Here is an 18,850-nt window from a genome sequence, read left to right as displayed (position 1 = left end):
CAAACAACATGCTGACCTATTGGGGCTGTTAAACTCATGAACACACACACAGTCTGTTTGAACACATATATTCAAAATCTCACTTCTCCTAAAATGCTGTTATGTCTATGCATTATATTAATGGTTTTTGTCACTTGAACACTTTACAACTATTCACCAATTTGTCTATTGGATTATACATATATTCTGTATGTTTATGCTGTCTATTATGTCTATGTTGTTGTATAAAGTGCACTTGTCTCTGTGTTTGTACATTGAGTCTGGAGAAACGCAATTTCATTCAGCTGTGCACTCCTTGTTGTATGGCTTGAATGACAATAAAGAAAATCCAATCCAATCCAAATATTTCAGATTTATACTTTTAATAAATTTGTAAAAAAATCTGTTTTTGCTTTGTCATTCTGGGATATTAAGTGTTGCTTAATGTGGCAAAAACTAATTTATATAATTTTAGCATACAGCAGTGAAATTTGAAAAAAGTCTGAATACCTCCTGAATCCACTACACATGTAGTGTATGTGCGGAAACTTGCAAGCAGCAATAGTTTTCTTCTGCTGAAGCAGTTGTGTAACTTATAGGTTGTGTCTATCATTATGAGGAGTAGGATGCAGAAAGAGACAGAGTAACAGTACTTACAATTTTATTGATGACAATCTTGACACAAGAATCTGTGGGAAGGCAACTGAGCAGTGCACTGTGGGGTTTGACGTCCTTCTTAAAATGAAAAAACTGGTGGCAGTTTGTCAGGTTGAGATACTTTGGTCTCTTACTCCTGAGGTGATGGTGCTCTTTGTTCAGAGGAATGGCAGGCCATACAGATTATTCCTATCCCTGATTCAATATTTATTGGGTCCTACCACCTTGCAGACATTTTTATGGTGTTTGAGACTCATGATATACTGAATGTTATGGTCACAGAAGCAAACTTACAAGCATTGCCAAAACATTTTATATTTCAGTTAGCTACCACACAGTAAATCAGAATACCTCAGATGTGTAAATTTCACTATTGGAGGAAGGAAAGGATAGAGGAAAAAAAAAGCAGTTTATAATTCACAGCGGACAAGTGGTGAAAAATGAAGTTTAGCCGAAGTACTGTGGTGTTTTTGCATTACGATCCCACCAGATAGTCACCAGATGCCACTGTTGTAGAAAATTAGTAATACGCATTCCACAGTAATTTGTAACTTATTTTTAAAATATTTATAACTCCTCTCAGCTTTGTCTTATTCTTTTACACCAGGGGTATTGAACTCCAGGCCCAGAGGGCCACAGGGGCTACAGGTATTCATTCTAACCTTTTTCCTAATCATTGACAGTTTTCATCACTAAATAACTCCTTTTCCCTTCATTTTAATAGCCCTGTTTTTAAGGATTCAGTCCTCTGAATTGATTTGTGTCTTCATTAAATGACAGCCAAACAGAAAGGAGATGTGAAACGAGCCAACAGATGACCAGCTAAACTGGAATTTCAAACTCCCACTAATTTCACATCAACCAATTTCTTAATGAGAAGCCATTTCTTGCTGTTAATTCTACCTGTTATCTAATTCCATGGCTTATAGAAGAAGATGATCCGCTGTGGTGACCCCTAACGGGAGCAGCCAAAAGAAGAAGAAGAAGAAGATTTAATTCCATGGCTTGTTGCTGCTCTCATTCTGCCACAGCATACATTTCCAAAACTGTTGATTTATCTGTTTTTTTGTAAGAACATTGTCAAAATGTTTTGGTGACCTGAAAGATCAACCTTACTGAGACCATCACCTTTCTTTATTTTCAGATATTGTGTGATGGGCACAGGTCAGCTCGCTATATGGCAGCTCATTTTGTGTCTCATTATTGTTTGTCTGCAAATAAAGGAACAAGAGACAACTAAGGGGCCTGAGTCACAATGATTAAAACAAAGGCAAAATAAGTTAATTAGCAGCAATGGTCACTAATGAAGAAGATGGTTAGAATGAAAACCTGTAGCCACTGCGGCTCTCCATGACTGGAGCTTGACACCAATTTTTTACACTTTACCATCAAATGCTCAGTATAATTTATTATTTAATGTAGAAAAATATTGCTTATTGTAGTATGTGAAATGGTCTTTACGTTATTTCTGTGACCCTGTAGATCAGTAATGTTCTAGCCTTTTGAATTACAGATGGGACACTTGACCAGTGAATGTGGGAAGAGACCGGTCTTCAGTTCAAACTCTCAAATCTGTGTGAATGTGTTTCATGTGTGTGCACTGCTCTAATTTTTACGAAATTTTTTTTTAGCAATATTTTAACAAAAAATGTATGTGTTTACATACATACGACGATATGGCATGGCAAATTACATGACAAGTAACATGAGACTTTTCATGGTCGTTTTTGTATTATTTGCAATGGTCCAGCTGAATTTGCTTTGTCGTTTTGAGTGGATTATAATGGTGCAATGGTCTATGAAGTGTCTGTTAGGACTAGGGCTATGCTGGAATGATTATGGTGGCCAAAAAAGTTACCTGACCTGTGAGGCAGCAGCGCTAAAACACTGGGCCACCATGCCTCCCTAAAATAAAATTATACTCTGAGTTCTTTATCTCTTTCTCTGTGTCTCTCAGGCTCTGAATATCACTATCATTCTTCTTCTTCTTCTAGGGGTTGCCACAGCGGATCATCTTCTTCCATATCTTTCTGTCCTCTGCATCTTATTCTGTAACACCCATCACCTGCATGTCCTCTCTCACCACATCCATAAACCTTCGCTTAGGCCTTCCTCTTTTCCTCTTTCCTGGTAACTCTATCCTTAGCATCCTTCTCCCAATACACCCAGCATCTCTCCTCTGCACATGTCCAAACCAATGCAATCTCGCCTCTCTGACTTTGTTTCCCAACCGTCCAACTTGAGCTGACCCTCTAATGTCCTCATTTCTAATCCTATCTATCCTCATCGCACCCAATGCAAATCTTAGCATCTTTAACTCTGCTACCTCCAGCTCTGTCTCCTGCTTTCTGGTCAGTGCCACCGTCTCCAACATAACTAACTAACACCCACAGACTCTGTGGTGCAAACCAAATCTATTACAAGAGGAGATCTTCTGCATTTCTGATAGATTTACTGTTTTGATGGTGTCGCTTTATACATAAAGAAGAACTTCTGGAAACTGCTGAGGTGCTGGATAAGTGTGACCTTCATCCTGGTAGGTCACTACACACAACATTACTCTCATCGATGTAAAATGTGTCATCACAAGAATTGTGCAGGTAGAATGTACACCTTTAAGTGCACGAAAGAAAACAAGGGTTTAGCAAAGGGAATTTAGCAGCTTTACAGAAATGGGAAAGGAAACTATTCTTGATATGTTGCTCCGTAAACGCCTGAAGCAAATAAGAAAAGGAAGAAACTAGAAAGGATTATGGGCCACTGGGGAGCACTAAAAATGATCTTATTACTGCACTTACTATTCCGGTCCTTTCCTCGAGAAGCACCCTGTACTATACTTAAATTCCATTCATTATATTTAACTGATATAATTTCAGGAAATTATTATTGAATACTGAAAATGTACTTAACTTTCAACAGTATAGTAGACTTTCTAATGTGCTTTATATTAATAAATGTCTGGTGTCAGATGTATAATAATGCACAATATCTGCCCAGCAGTGTGTCCCAAATTGTTCCTAGTAGTCTGTTTGCTGTCTCCATAAACAAAATGCTTTAGTGGAATATAAAAATTAGAGGTTTTATTTAAAATACTTTATTATACTTTGTGGTTCAGGTAAACAAGGACTGCAGGTTTCAACATGAAATGCCGACTCTTCTTATTCTTGTCTTCAGATATTTAATAGCAAGCATCAACAGCAGTTCCAGCTTGTCTTCTATCTATATTGGATTATTGAAATGCATTACTTTAAGACATCTGAAGGAGGCTCTCAGATGATAGGAACGTGCCTGGAATGTTGCTGCTGTCGAAGCTTCTCAAGTCTGAGGTCATTTTTTTGGTTTTATTGGTTGCAAGTGCAGCTTACAAATTCCCTTGCAAATCATTTCAACCACTTATTTTCAAAAAGCGACTATGTATATTTAATATATGCATTGATTTATCTATCTCTCCGTTCATTCTTAAACCTACTTAATCCATCTGAGTACTGATGGGAGCCTATCATGCTCAAAGAGAGACTCAAACTTGAACGTGGCAGCCTCCATCACAGGGCACACTCATTCATATTCCTCCAATAACCCAACTGATTTTGAGACGTGGTCATAAATCCAACATAATGGATAAAAACCCATGTACACACAGGGACTACATGCAAACTTCACTGGTCTTTAGTTCAAATCCATTATGCTGGAGGATAAAGAAGCAGCACTAAACACTGTACCAAAGCTCCATCATTGTATAAATTAAAAATACTGTAAATAAATGGCCTACTTTATAAAATGAAGTTTTTTTACATTAGACATAGGCCTGTGCTGACAGGCTGTTACCCAACTCGCCATGGTGACTAGTAAAATTTGCAGAACAACGAATCAGGTCACCCTGTATTGGTAAAATATAATCAAACAGTAACAATTAAAATGTTAATTTAAACATTCAGTAGAGGTATAAAGAATAAATGTTTAACAAATGTTACAACACTCTTATGAGAGATAAAACTGTATGCTTTTTTCAGTTTACTAAATAAGAAATAATATTTAATTGGCATGATTTATTTTAGGATTATTAGGATTTATTAAGTGAATAAACTATGACCAAGTCTATAACTGTATTATAGAGATCATAAGGGAAAAAACTAGCATTACTGTTAATTGTGTATATTTAAACAGGAGTTTAGCAAAAAGGAGCAGACGGGCAGACAATATCATTATGCTGACAACAAGGGGATGGAGAAAGAATTTACAGAGGCTGAATTGTGAATGAAGACTTTACAGTAGGGGTACTCATCTCCAATCTTGGAGGAGGCTACAGATTTAGGGCTTAACCAAAATTTTAATTAGAACCCATTTTGTTTCTGGTAAACCAATATTTTTGAGGGGGCTTAGTTTTAGTTAACTCGTTTGTTACAATTTAGAACCCTGAGTTGCCTATTTTAGTCTTAAACAACTACTTTAAGGTTTTAATTGTTGCTTGCTTTCTTAACTAGCCACCAGTGGTGCAAATGACAAAAGAACTATCAGCTCTCCAGCTAACATGCTTCCATTTTAACCTGTGTATAAATATCATGAAGTATCTGTGTTAATTCAATGTTTTGAAATACCTAAGAGAGAACACACAAATCTGTTCCAGACCACAAAACATATGGATAGAATTCTCAGAGAATGAAATATCTTTGATGAGACAAATATTTGTTTTGGAGGAATAAAAGCACTAACAAGCAATACATTTGAATGCAGAGTTTTATTATCTGCTAGGCCTGGCTTCTAATTACAACATTGGCTGGAGTGAAAACCTGTGACCACTTTGATCCTCCAAGATTGGAGTCGAGTACCCTGGTATAGAGGAGAAAGTTTATAAAGACATTGTGGGCTAACCTTGAGATCACTATAGAAAAGGGGTCTGTTAGAGCTGTACTTCCTTTGAGCCATCAGCTAAACACGTTAAACAGGGAAAGCAGTGTGTTTGAACACAATGCTGAATTAAGGAATGCAAATAAGATATGGAACTTTGCAAAATACGCAAATGTGAAGCAAACATTATGAGGTAATGTTATCTATTAGAATGTACAGTACAGTATATTCATGCTCATGTAAACTGACCAGTGTGTTTATGCTTTTAAGAAAATGTGGCATAGGGGATTTTGGGGACTTGTATCTCATATTTAGCTTAAAATAAATTCACTTGGCCAGGCAAGGAGATCATGGGTAAATTTTCAGTAGTCCAGTTTTACTGATATCTCTTACTAAAAATAGCCATCAAACTGCGGTAGAAAGGAAATCACCTCTATTGGCTTTGTCAAAGCTAAGTCATGAAGCCAGTCCAGGATGAGAACATGTACCTTTATTGATGCGTACATGGAGCCACTCAGTACATGGAAAAATAAGACTGACTTACAGATGCTGGTAACACTACTTAAATACACTTGTCAATTACCGAGGTCTGTGATATAAACATCTCATTTCCTTGCTAGTTACTGATAAACAGCACCCTAGGAGTCAGGATTCTGCTACACTAGATTGCACAGGTTTTCTTATTTATACTTGTCCTTGTACTAAAATAGCAGCAGGCACTGGGTTGCAGATCAAGAGGCTTTAATTAAAATCCTTTCTAAGTGAATCCTTCTACTTTTGACTTACAATATTTGCTGCCTAGTTTCTCTGTCAATAAACATAAGCAATGATTAAAATAAAGTTTGAACATTATCTCCCTGAAACTTGCATTGTTGATTGATATCGTCTTGCCCAAGTGTGCTTGTTTAAGTGATTCATTTTTTTGTTTACCCCTTTCAGGTGTAACGATGAAGGACAGTCAAAGGATATAAACCCTCTGGCCCCTGCTAAGTTATCGAAGCTGTGGTATCCAGACTTAACCATATTTCTAATGTCCTCACTCTTATAAAGGTAATGATCTGGGAAATCACAGCAGAAACACAACTCCTGAAGCGGTCCTTGGTTAGGTAGTTTAACAATGTAGCCCTTTCAGGGGTAGCTATTTGGGCGCCCTCTCTAAGGTATTGACGATGAGGGATCACTGAGATATTGAAGCTGAGGTGGCCAGCTTTGAGATTGTTATGAGAATGAATGAATGTCAAAGAGGTACGTACTGCAGAGTGATAGATAGATAGATAGATAGATAGATAGATAGATAGATAGATAGATAGATAGATAGATAGATAGATAGATAGATAGATAGATAGATAGATAGATAGATAGATAGATAGATAGATAGATAGATAGATAGATAGATTTTTATTTGTTCACAGGGGGAAATTTAATAAATAAATACATAAATAGTTAGATAAGTAAGTAAATAAATAAATACACACACAGAAACTTTGGTCTGAACACACACTAAAATGACTATAAAGCAAGAAAATGAATCCATCCTTCCATCCATCCATCCTCTTCCACTTATCAGAGGTCGGGTCGCGGGGGCATCAGCTTGAGCAGAGATGCCCAGACTTCCCTCTCTTCGGCCACTTCTTCTAGCTCTTCCGGGAGAATCCCAAGGCGTTCCCAGTCCAGCCGGGAGACATAGTCCCTCCAGCGTGTCCTGGGTCTTCCCCGGGGCCTCCTCCCGGTTGGACGTGCCTGGAACACCTCACCAGGGAGGCGTCCAGGAGGTATCCTGATCAAATGCCCAAGTCACCTCATCTGACTCCTCTCGATGCGGAGGAGCAGCGGCTCTACTCTGAGCCCCTCCCGGATGACTGAGCTTCTCACCCTATCTTTAAGGGAAAGCCCAGACACCCTGCGGAGGAAACTCATTTCAGGCGCTTGTATTCGCAATCTCGTTCTTTCGGTCACTACTCATAGCTCATGACCATAGGTGAGGGTAGGAACATAGATCGACTGGTAAATTGAGAGCTTCGCCTTGCGGCTCAGCTCCTTTTTCACCACGACAAGAAAATTAAAAAGAAAGAAAATGTCCGATTTTACTGTTGGTATAAAGGAGGCCCCAGTCGCATTTCTTGACACACTTCTGCTGAATAATCCGTCAGCTGAAATATTCAGTGTTAGTGTGTCAGTGATGATGTGCAGTTTTGTTCATAATGGCACTCAGTTTTGTTTTCATTGTCTTATTCACTACTACCTCTAGGGGGTCCAGAGTGTGTCCTATAACTGAGCTTGCCCTTTTAATTAGCTTGTCGATTCAGTGGGCCTGTCTTGAAGTCATGTTGGCAGCCCAGCACACCACTGTGTAGAAAATTGCACTGGTCATCACAGAGTTTTAGAAGATGTGAAGGATGTCACCTCTCACATTATAGGTGTGTTCATGTAAATCAGCTAATAAATTAGGAATTTCCAGGATTCACTTGTCCACCAATATAAAAAGAATCTTACGGGTTAAAGTACCTTTCGTGAATACTTCTACATTAAATAACAAATAAAAATTATATAACAAATAAATCAACATCCATAGGCATCACTGGCACTATTTAGATGGATCATTAAGGACCAATGTAGTTGTACTTATGCTCTATAATCTTTCCAAATCTCAAAAAATCAATTTCATTTTATAAGTTTCTTCTAGGCAATGATTGGACAGCTTCTTCCCTTGAGATAGTTACAGTGTTTTTGGCACAGCTGCCTTGGAAAAAAGACATAGCTCCATTAGTGTCTTTAGGTAAGAATAATAAAAAAGTGACATTGAAGATGGATATTATTATTATATCTTTTGCAGTTTGGACTAATTTGGTTTCAACTCAAATGATAAACAAGGTAAAAAAACTTAAAAGAGGCCAATTGGAAGGCATTGCTTCAAAAAATAGTTGTTAAATTCTTGAATAAAAGCAATGTGTGAACAAACAAATGGGCTACTGTTGGTAGTGAAATGATTTGCACAGTTTAAATAGAGATTTGCATTGGTTGTTTAACTAAAAAAATCACACTATTTTTGAATACAAAAGAATTTAAATTAAAAGACTGACCACGGCAGTACCTTACAAATCTTTCCCACCACAACACCGGGCAATAATGAAATAACCGTCTTCTGCTGATATTTTTTAATTATTTGAAAAAGTTAAATTGTCTTCTGGCACACCCTTAGTTTGATACCCATTTTGACACACAAACACACACATAAATACTTTCTTATTACATATGGGATAAGATAGATACATGCAGAAGTCTTAATGTGCTGCCAGTGAACTGAGTAGTGTGAAATAACTGAACACGTGGGACAAGGAAATGAATCAAAGTCAAAGTCAGATAAAGGGTGAGACGTAGAAGCAAAAAATACTAAAAATCATAATGTTAACCAGATACTGAACTCAAAAGGCATAGATTGAGTGTGTACCCAGAATAACTAAGACAGAGACACCCACAAAGCTGTTTGTTTATCCAAATCATGGATGATGACTGAAGTGTCGTGTCGGTATTTATATCGTCGTGTAAGTGACTTCACAAGACTTCAAACCCTGGAAACAAGGAGCAGCATCTTAACAATAGAACCCAAGGAAATGGCAGCACCCATAAATAAACAAAATGATGTTGAGGAACAGTAACAACAATAAAATTTAAAAAATGGTGCTTCTTTCCAACAATAGGAACAATAGATAAACATGGTGTCACACATGTGCGCATGGCAGGCAGCTAAAGGGCTTGAGTAAGGACAGTTCCGAGACATACCGGGATGTGGCAGAGTGCACTGACTCTTTTTCTCCCTTGCCTGCATACCATTCACGGGAGATTCCACCTGGTCCTCTTGACGTCACTTCCGGGACCGAGCCAATGGAAGGAGACCTTGCCGGCTCCGGACCCTGTGACATCACGTCCGGGCTCGCACCAATGGCTGAAGACCTTCATGAGCCTGACCCCTATGATCTCACTTCCTGTCTTCCCCTTTAAAAGCCTCCACCTTTTCCCTATTCCCTCAGTTCTGTATTGGACTCAGTTTTGTGCACAGCAGTGCTGTCAACCTAAAAAACGATTTGCAGCCAGGATACCATATTATACGGGTGGATGCCCCAAACCTTGCTATGTATCATTGTGAGTTTTGTGACAATGGTTAGAAATGCTTGGTAAGACATAAATAGTATTTCCGCTTAGAAATCTCATAAAAAGCTTTGCTAGTTTATGAAATTAATGTTTAAAGATATCAAACTTATAACACCTAAGAGCAAAACTTAAATGTGCTTGTTTGTTTTGTAACAAGAGAAGAAGCTCTTGTAGCTTCCATTTATACGTGCCGTGAAGCCAGGCAGTTTATATACATAAAAAGTGGTGCAAACTCTCCTGCCACGTTGTGCCTTATGTGTCTGAACCTTTGCTGAGGTGCCCCTTTAAAGTACAATACATATTAGTAACTGGAGCAGAAGACCTGAAGAGTGTGTGTAGTAGTAGAAATTCACCTATGAATAGAACGACAAAACACGATTCCATTAAAATTCTACTGAACGTTCTAATTTTTAGTTTTTTTTTTTTTAGTTCTTTTAGTCCTGGAACCTTCTGAGAATTCATTTTTTTTCCTTTACAGTTATATCGAGTATCACACCATACTCGGCCTCTTTTGGGCCTGTCCTCACCTACCTTATTGCTGCTGCTATTACTAGCTAACACCATTGTAGTACATGCACAAACTCACATACTATATCTGTCTATCCATATATAAATACTGTATATATTGTGACCGCTTCCGCATGGGGACACGGCCACCCTTCAGAAACCCCCTCTTAAGCAGTTTTTGAATGGGAAACAAACACCTCTAGACAGAGGAGCAGCTTCAGTGACAGACTGCTGTCACTGTCCTGCTCCACTGACAGACTGAGGAGATCGTTCCTCCCCCAAACCCTGCGACTGTTCCATTCCACCCGGGGGGGTAAACGTTAACATTTAACATTATACAAATTTATTGTCTGTTTTTACCTATCAATCTATCTCATTCTTACACCTCCTCTTTGCGGGATCAGCTGTAGGCTTGCCATGCGGCATGCTCCTCATGCGGGGCTTCGAACATTTAAAAGACTGAGCCGTGGCTATCCTGAGGTCTCACTCTCCGGTTTCCCTTCCCCCAGATTCCCTCTACTCTGGTCACGGCTTCCGAGTTGCTGTTCCCCCTTGACGAAGAAGACTTTGTGTTGTTTTGACCAGGAGTCTGGGCCGAGGCATCCAGTTCAACAACTGTTCTTTGTGTGGCCATATCGCTTCTGAAAGACATTTGTGTTTGTATCTGCCTGGACAACAATAAAGTTTCTACTCCTTGGAAATCCTCCTGTACTTTCCTGTGCAACTTTGTGACCCAAGATTGTCAATATATATCCCTCCCCTTGGCCCACTGCGTCTGTCTCGGATTAGTGAGAATAAATTGGTACCGCACGCGAACTATGATACTTTGCGCGGTGAGAGAATTCGCAAAATCAACCGGAATGTGCAAGCAAATTATAGAAAAAAAACCCAATCTAAATCTATTAAGTAGTTCTCTTCTGAAAAGCAGACAGATAGACAGATGTTTGATATATATCTGTATCTGCATGGGTTCTGTCCCACTGGCCAAGGCCATGCAGGGTTAGGAGTGTGTGTATGTGTGTTCTCCCTGCAATGGACTGGCACCCTGTCCAGGGTGTGATCATTGCCTTGCACCCTGTGCTAGCTTGGACAGGCTCCAGCTCCCCCGCAGCCCTGGTGTGGATTAAATTGATTAGAACAATGACATGACAATATTATCAGAAACTCTACATGAAAAATGCAAGCATAGCAATGATCTGACAAGAGCCCGGACAAGGTGGCATATGAATTGTTTCTGATTCATAAACATCCTGAATAACAGTTTTTTCGAAAGTACTTCAGAATGTTGATACAGTAGCTATGGTTTGAGTGATTCACCTTCAGCAAAAAAATTAAGTGGCTAGTCACTATTAATCTCTTTGGCCCTATTCGTGTTAAACTTTTTGCATTTGACTTGTAATTTTTAAATAGTTTTCTATTAAAAAGTACTTTTTATTTTACACTTTGTTAACTTCAAATTATAACATTAACTGAAAATAACAGCATTACTGCTTCATTAGTAAATTCTAACCCTAAATATAGGGAAACATGCTGATTTATATATTACTTTACACTTAAAAACAGCAATAATAAAAGTAATGAGTACAAGTATAATGGTTTAATACCATTACTTCCATATACTGCAGCTACAATCTAACGTTTTTTTTAAATGCTTAATTTTGACACAGTTTTCACCTGAAAACTAATGTGACTATAGTAGTGTTTATCATTCTTTATGATGAAAACAAATGTAAGAGCCAATCTTAAAAAGTCAATGTTAATCTGTATATATATATATATATATATATATATATATATATTTGCAGTTGGAGATCCACAAAGGGAGAACAAAACGAATCACGTATCATAAAATAGTTTTATTCCTGAGCTTTCAACCCCTATCAGGGGTCTTCATCAGAGGATAATGCTTAGACTTACAAGAATCAAAGGCAATATATAGCAACACATTCAGTATTCAATATATATAAAAGCCAAACACCACTGACTCAATCATCACGAAATCTCCAGAACCATGAGGACATGGGACTTGAAATTTGGAATGTAGGTTACCCTTAGCCCATAGGTGCTCGCTAAGAAATGGTTTTAAAAATTTCGTGGTCCAAGAGCTCTGAGAGTTCTGTCTGTATGTCTGTCCGCTTTTCATGAGAGAATTACTTAACAGATTTAAATCTGGTTGTTTTCTATAATTTTCTTGGACTTCTGGTTGATTTTGTAACTTCTCTAATTGCGTACCATAGTTCGCTTGCGGTACCGATTTATTTATGCAAATCCAAAACAGTGGCTGTGGGGTGAGAGTAGGGGGAAAGGAAATACTCATTCACTCACCAGCCTCTGTTTGAATTGGTCTATGTCTCACCACGTGTTGGAGTGCACCTTGCCTCCGCTTAGCTAGCAATACCTCTTTGTTCAACAGACATTATCATCTACAGATTGTTAAGGAGTAACGTTTGACGTTTTTGAGAGAGAGATCAGAGCTCCATGTGTTTTAGAAGGTAGATGCTGATTGCCAGAGATATCACGGCCATGTGCTTTTCACCCCATGCGGGGAACGCTCTCCCGTCAGAACTGAACACGATCAGATATACTGCCAACCTCTATTGATTTTTAAAGTTTCATTACTGTGTGGGCGCAGCCACGGGGTAGAGCTAGTGGTAAATATGCACAAGTGTTTTCTTAATTTGAACAGAATGTAAGTTTCTCATAGCTACATAAATCATCGAAGATTCTGTTTTATGCCCTAAAGCTAACCAGTAATAGGATCTCCTTATTGCTTAGCCATATTTGTAATGTAATAATAGAAGTTTGGCCAGCCTGTTAGTTTGCTATAAACATGAACTGTTAGATTTGACAGCAAATAAAAGGGTACAATGACACACGACGTATGTCAGGTATGTATGTACGTGTTAACGAACAGAAGCCTTAAACAGAAACAGACAAAAACTTTTCTCTTTATTTTTGTGTGAGCTGTTATTCCTTTAAATTTTAATAACAACTTTTAAAATGAAGTTTTAAAAACTTCTGTTTTTAAATGTAAATAATTCTGTGAAATTATTTGTATACATGTCATACTCACTGCCTGAATCTTTCTCTGGTACAAGCTGAAGCTACAGAATTCTGGAAACCCTGGACAAGCACAGTTACAACAAACATTAATAATGAATTCAGATCCATTTTCACTGCATATTTCCACTACATAAGCTTGGTTGTTATGCCTTCCAGTGTTAGTTACCATCAAACATCCAGATTAACATAACAAGTAAAAACATCTTACTGAAGTCTTCAGCAGATCTTTAAAAACCTGCGCCAGAATTAATTCTGTAAATTACATCAGTACATACAATTGAATGTTTTGATCTTACCAGAAAATACACTTGGAATCTTCGACAAAAAACTTTTCACAGTACGGATTGGAATTCCATTTTTTTCATCTTGCATGCGTGCTATGATATCTTCCATCTAAAAAGAAAAATAAGAAAGACTGTAAAATCACTTCCAATAAAATTTCAAAAGGCAAAAATAAAATTCATCAAGAGATGGTCTAAAAGCCAAGGCAGTTCAACAAAAATGGCATTCTGGTTGTTGTGCTGCATTTCAGGGTAAGCTACAGAGAACAACTGCATTGCCATCTTTGTATCTGACTACATCAGAATTTGTGCATTTAAGCTACAAAGAAAAACTTCTTATAATGCGCCTGCTTTGGCCCTACGTACACGTATGTTTTGTTGTTTCATACTATGGGGAATTCCAGGGAGACAATTTACAGCAAAAGCATCAGAGAATATTAAAACGTTAGAACAAGTATGATGAGACAAGCCACTCAGCCCAACAAACTCCAGTTATCTAAAATAACATCAGGCCGTGATTTGAAGGTCCCCACTCTCTATAAGAATTAGAATTCAAATTACTAATGCTAAAACAAAAAAAAATGCCAAAAAAGCATTTTCTTCCCCTTGTGATTCATATTTTTAACAAACACATAGAATCTTCTGTGCATTTTGTCTTTGTAAGGAATACTAAAATATGAACAGCATACGTTCTTCAAAATGTAATCACTGTTTTTACCTGATTGATAGTGAAAAGTGGGTAACACTTGAGTTTAGGTACTGCAAAAACACATCTGTTCCTCACATACTATTGTGCAATGAGACCTTAACAAACACTTCTTTGGGTCTTCGTAACACTTATAAAGCGTCAGTAAAGTGTTTATTCACCTCTGCAATATGACCTACTAACAAAAGTCCAAATCGGAGTGACACTACTGAGACACATATCTCTTGACATTACATATTTAGTGCTAGACCTGTAAATCCTTCATATTAACAAGTCATTTTACCATCATGTCAATATGCCACAAAGCACAGAGATGAATAACCGATCTACTGAGGCTTTCTGAGTGTCATTATCTCTAAAAAGATCCTTTGTTATTGTCTTGTTACACAAGAGTACGTGAGGAATAGATGCAGGACCTAAACTGAACTGATACCAAACTCTGACTCAGAACTGACTTCAGTACCCATACCTTCTGGCATCAGTCTGCTGCAGTCCATTGGAAATGTTTCAGACTGCAATGCAAATGCTGAAATGAGTAACGGTTACAGATGCCACTGAAATGTTCAGTGTTCCTTCATTTACAGTTCCTGCAGATCAATAAAAGTGTACATTACACATTTCTTAGATGTTAGCTCTGCAGTCCTCCATCAGTTGAAAGTACATGTCCTTAACTTGTACTTAAAAGTCTGTAACGGTAACTGCTGGCAATCATGAGAATGGGCAAAACATTACAGATGCCACTGTCTTTATGAAGTGCTGATTTTGGACGTAGGAGCCTTAAAAGTTTAGAGACTATAACTATTTGGGACTTTACAGCTTCATTTTTGATTACTTTGTTATTACTGTTATATGTTTAACTAGGAGTCTCCGGCCACTGCTCGCTTCACTTGCCAAACCCAGGGGCGGGCGCTGGGCCCCCATCTATCCCGCAGCTGAGCCGCTCCGTTAGAGAAAGCGATTGTATTTAAAGATATGGTACGAGCCCCCATGGTGAATTCAGCGCCCGACCCCCAATTGCAGCCTAGTAGCCTGCCACACGACTTTTTTGATATTTTAGTTTAGAATTTAAAAATGGAATAAGAATCTGAAAATCTAACAACATCACATTAAAGTTCGATAAATTCTGAAAAGAATGATACCAAACATATATATGCAGGTTTTAAAATAAATCCGATTTAAAGCGTGATAAAAAAATTGACAAAAAAGTGATCATAAAAACGTCATATAAAATCATTGCACAAAATTGTTGCACTTTTAGGCTTAGGATTTTATATATAGAGAGTACATAGTTATTAGAAATGAATTCTATTCTTGTAAGTTCATCTCGCCATTTTGTTTGAAATTTAAAGTGTGGGCACCACCATTTTTCATTTTTATTTTTAGTGCCACTCGTATATGGTGGCAGTTAGTAATAATGTCAGTTGTTTGACCTGTGATCGGTGTCACTGTACCCCATAACATCAGTGTGCTCACACTATTTAAGATAGTAGCGCAGGTTTACTAACATCCAAGCTTTTGGATTAAATTCTAAAAACTTTGTTTAAAAGACTTTTACAGAGTTTTAGGAATCTTACTTTTCATATTAATTACGGGTTTTGATTAACATTTAAATTTCTGACAATCAATATCCTAGCTATTTTTGCCAACACTTACCTCTGACTACTTTAATGCATTCATCATTTAGAATATTTTTCATCTGCTAGTGTAATTACTTATAAGCTAAACTTTTCAACTTTCAACCATTATAATCACAATAGCTAGAGGAATAAAATAACAAAAGATTCCTCTATAATGAGAGGAGCAGATGTCTACACCTGACTAGACCCAAAGAAAATATCTCCCAGGGTAAGAGACACAGCGACCAGATATGCCCACAGAAGTGGGCGCACACACACAAAGTGCAGACCCCTGGTATCTGTTACACTGCAGAGAAAGCCAAGCCACATCACTGCTTCCTGACGTGCCACCCTGTAAAGCGTGGCTGTTAACATGAAGGCTGTAGTGCAGACCAGGATGAGCTGAACACTTCAGAGCCATGATCAACAGATAAAAATCAATCGTCTTTAGTTTAAAGCTGAAAGCCAAAAATAGTATCTGAGAAACAGGCAGGAGGGGAAAATACATAACAGCGAGCAAAGCTTCCAAAAATACTCTGCAAAAATCAAACCAAAAAAAAAAGAAAACCATTTCAAAAAGAAAAAAACAGTAAAATTCAAACACAATACAAGAGGCTTTCGCACACAATATAAGAGAGTGAAGCCTTTAAGAAGCTTTCAGTTTTAAATCTCCTGCCCTCCATGACATGTCGCCTACTGATAGGAGAGGAAAGGGGTTCTGCAAATGGACCGTACTATAAAAATATAAATGATGGTCAATGAAGTGAAAAAGTTTCAGCACATGCAGTAGCACAAGGATTTTGTAACAAAGAGCATTTGTAAGTTTTGGAATGCTACAAAAATCTTGTTTCAGGATTTTCCACCATTTGGCTTTATTTTATTGTGCATGTGTACCATTTTACTTTCCAGCTGCACTAACTTGGGCTTTAAAGCCAAAGATAACTGTTAAGTTATGGATTAGACTTGATGTGACTTTCTTTATGTATATTTTGTCTACTTCGGAGGTCTGAATAAAATGAAGGTATGGTAAAGGTATGCAACTCCAAGCATGGTTACCATTATAGTATATTAAGTGAACTGGTGTGTTACAAGGTCCTCACAAGATGAAGTTGGCATCATCTATCAAGCTTAAGGACCTGATACATTCTGGAAATTTAAAGATATTGAGGTAGCAATTGAGGCAACCTTGGCAAAAAGACATATGATTGTGGGTTTACTACAGCAAAGTGATAAGCAAAGCCAAGTGACATGGAGGAAAGGAAATGAACAGCTGAGCAGCCAGCAAATTGCAGAGACAGATTATGTGGCGAAAAATACCATAATAGGAACAAGAATAAGAACCGCGCCACCTGCTGAGGCACAAGTGCAAGAACAACAAAGATAAATGCAGGCTGACAATCAAGAAGATCCTTAAATACGTGTTCACAATTTATAATCAAGTGCGAGTTCTCACACCACACCCTCCATAACTCAAAAGGCTCATCATTTTACCTTCTATAATCAACATCCTCTTTTTGAATGTATTGATCAAACATCAAACTTTATTAAATATGCATAAAAGGTAGCAAAGTAATCTGTTTTCATGTGTTTATGGCAAAGTGCTTAACCACCATAATGGCAGGAAGAAGAAGACGAAAAGCAGCGACATTTGCTGAGTGCTAGGCAAATCACAAAAAGTGAATGCTTAAATGACAAAGAAAGGGAAACAATAAGAAGGTAAGACACTTAAGCACAAAGCCAAGAAAGGAGTAACATGTCATTTATTACATCATGTTGCATTTTTCATGCATTTTTATATTTTCCAATAAATAATTATTTCATTTTTAACTTGCATGGTCCTCACCAGCTCATGTTTAGCTTGTTCTATATGAGCCACCACAAGTAATAAAATACATTATAACTTCTAGAGGAAATGAAAGAAGAACCTATTCAGAAAATACATGAAGTATCAACAGCTCCTTTTTTAATACTAGGCTTGCATTTTATTTTATTACCATGAGTCTGTACGTTTTCACTAGTACAGAATAAAGTTAGCTAGCTTCCTTCCTATGTAATGTACATATTAGCTTCTATGGCACAATTAAAGCATAGCAAATAAAGACAATGTGCCTTGCAGTCCTGTTCCAGAGATTCAGCCTATCTCTCTTGTATTCTTAGGAGAACTCAATCTATCCAGCAATTCTCTGGTTCTTATATGAGCCAACTCTGGATAAATGTGTTAATTGTTTTATGTGATTTTAATAACCTTTAGCTTTAAAAGGCCATTATGCCTAAAGCCACTATCTCTTCTAAAATTTATCTACATTTCTTATCTTTTCTTATCCTTAATTTAATAATCTATATGTAAAATACAATAGGTTATGCAAAGAATACCAATTACAATGTGACTACTTCTAATTACATTTTCTTGCTTCTTATCTTATTTTTGGTCACAATTAGCAAACTTTTCCCAGCTTACATTTTAATTACTTTGAAAAGTGTGCCAATTTTTCATATTACTAACAGTTCATTTGAACATGTTGTGACATTGCGGCACGGTGGCGCAGTGGGTAGCGCTGCTGCCTCGCAGTTGGGAGACCTGGGGACCCGGGTTCGCTTCCCGGGTCCTCCCTGCGTGGAGTTTGCATGTTCTCCCCGTGTCTGCGTGGGTTTCCTCCGGGCGCTCCAGTTTCCTCCCACAGTCCAAAGACATGCAGGTTAGGTGGATTGGTGATTCTAAATTGGCCCTAGTGTGTGCTTGGTGTGTGGGTGTGTTTGTGTGTGCCCTGCGGTGGGTTGGTACCCTGCCCGGGATTGGTTCCTGCCTTGTGCCCTGTGTTGGCTGGGATTGGCTCCAGCAGACCCCCGTGACCCTGTGTTCGGATTCAGCGGGTTGGACAATGGATGGATGGATGTTGTGACATTACAGAGCAAGGAAAGTGATGGACTTGGTAAACTGCTGGCCATAAAACAGAAATTTATCCATGTGGGTTTTTCATTCTTCACTCATGACAACTGCCAGACACTTTTCAATGATCCAGCTTAGCAAAGGCTCCTTTGATTTCTAA

General features: G+C 38.0%; 1 protein-coding gene across 7 annotated transcripts in view; it reads right to left on the bottom strand.

The window, feature by feature from the left end:
• The window catches only part of LOC114665927 (regulator of G-protein signaling 7), a 541,984-nt gene that overhangs the window by 272,177 nt on the left and 250,957 nt on the right, over window positions 1–18,850 (bottom strand). For all 7 annotated transcript variants that reach the window (XM_051919312.1, XM_051919311.1, XM_028820591.2 and 4 more), the window contains exon 3: window positions 13,497–13,593. In XM_051919312.1, the coding sequence (XP_051775272.1) occupies window positions 13,497–13,593 (97 nt within the window). The remainder of the gene's footprint in view (window positions 1–13,496; window positions 13,594–18,850) is intronic.

This window comes from Erpetoichthys calabaricus, chromosome 15, assembly GCF_900747795.2.
Source record: "Erpetoichthys calabaricus chromosome 15, fErpCal1.3, whole genome shotgun sequence".
Taxonomy (NCBI): domain Eukaryota; kingdom Metazoa; phylum Chordata; class Cladistia; order Polypteriformes; family Polypteridae; genus Erpetoichthys; species Erpetoichthys calabaricus.
Note: the sequence above shows the minus strand (reverse complement) of the source record. Positions and strands in the feature narration are given on the sequence as shown.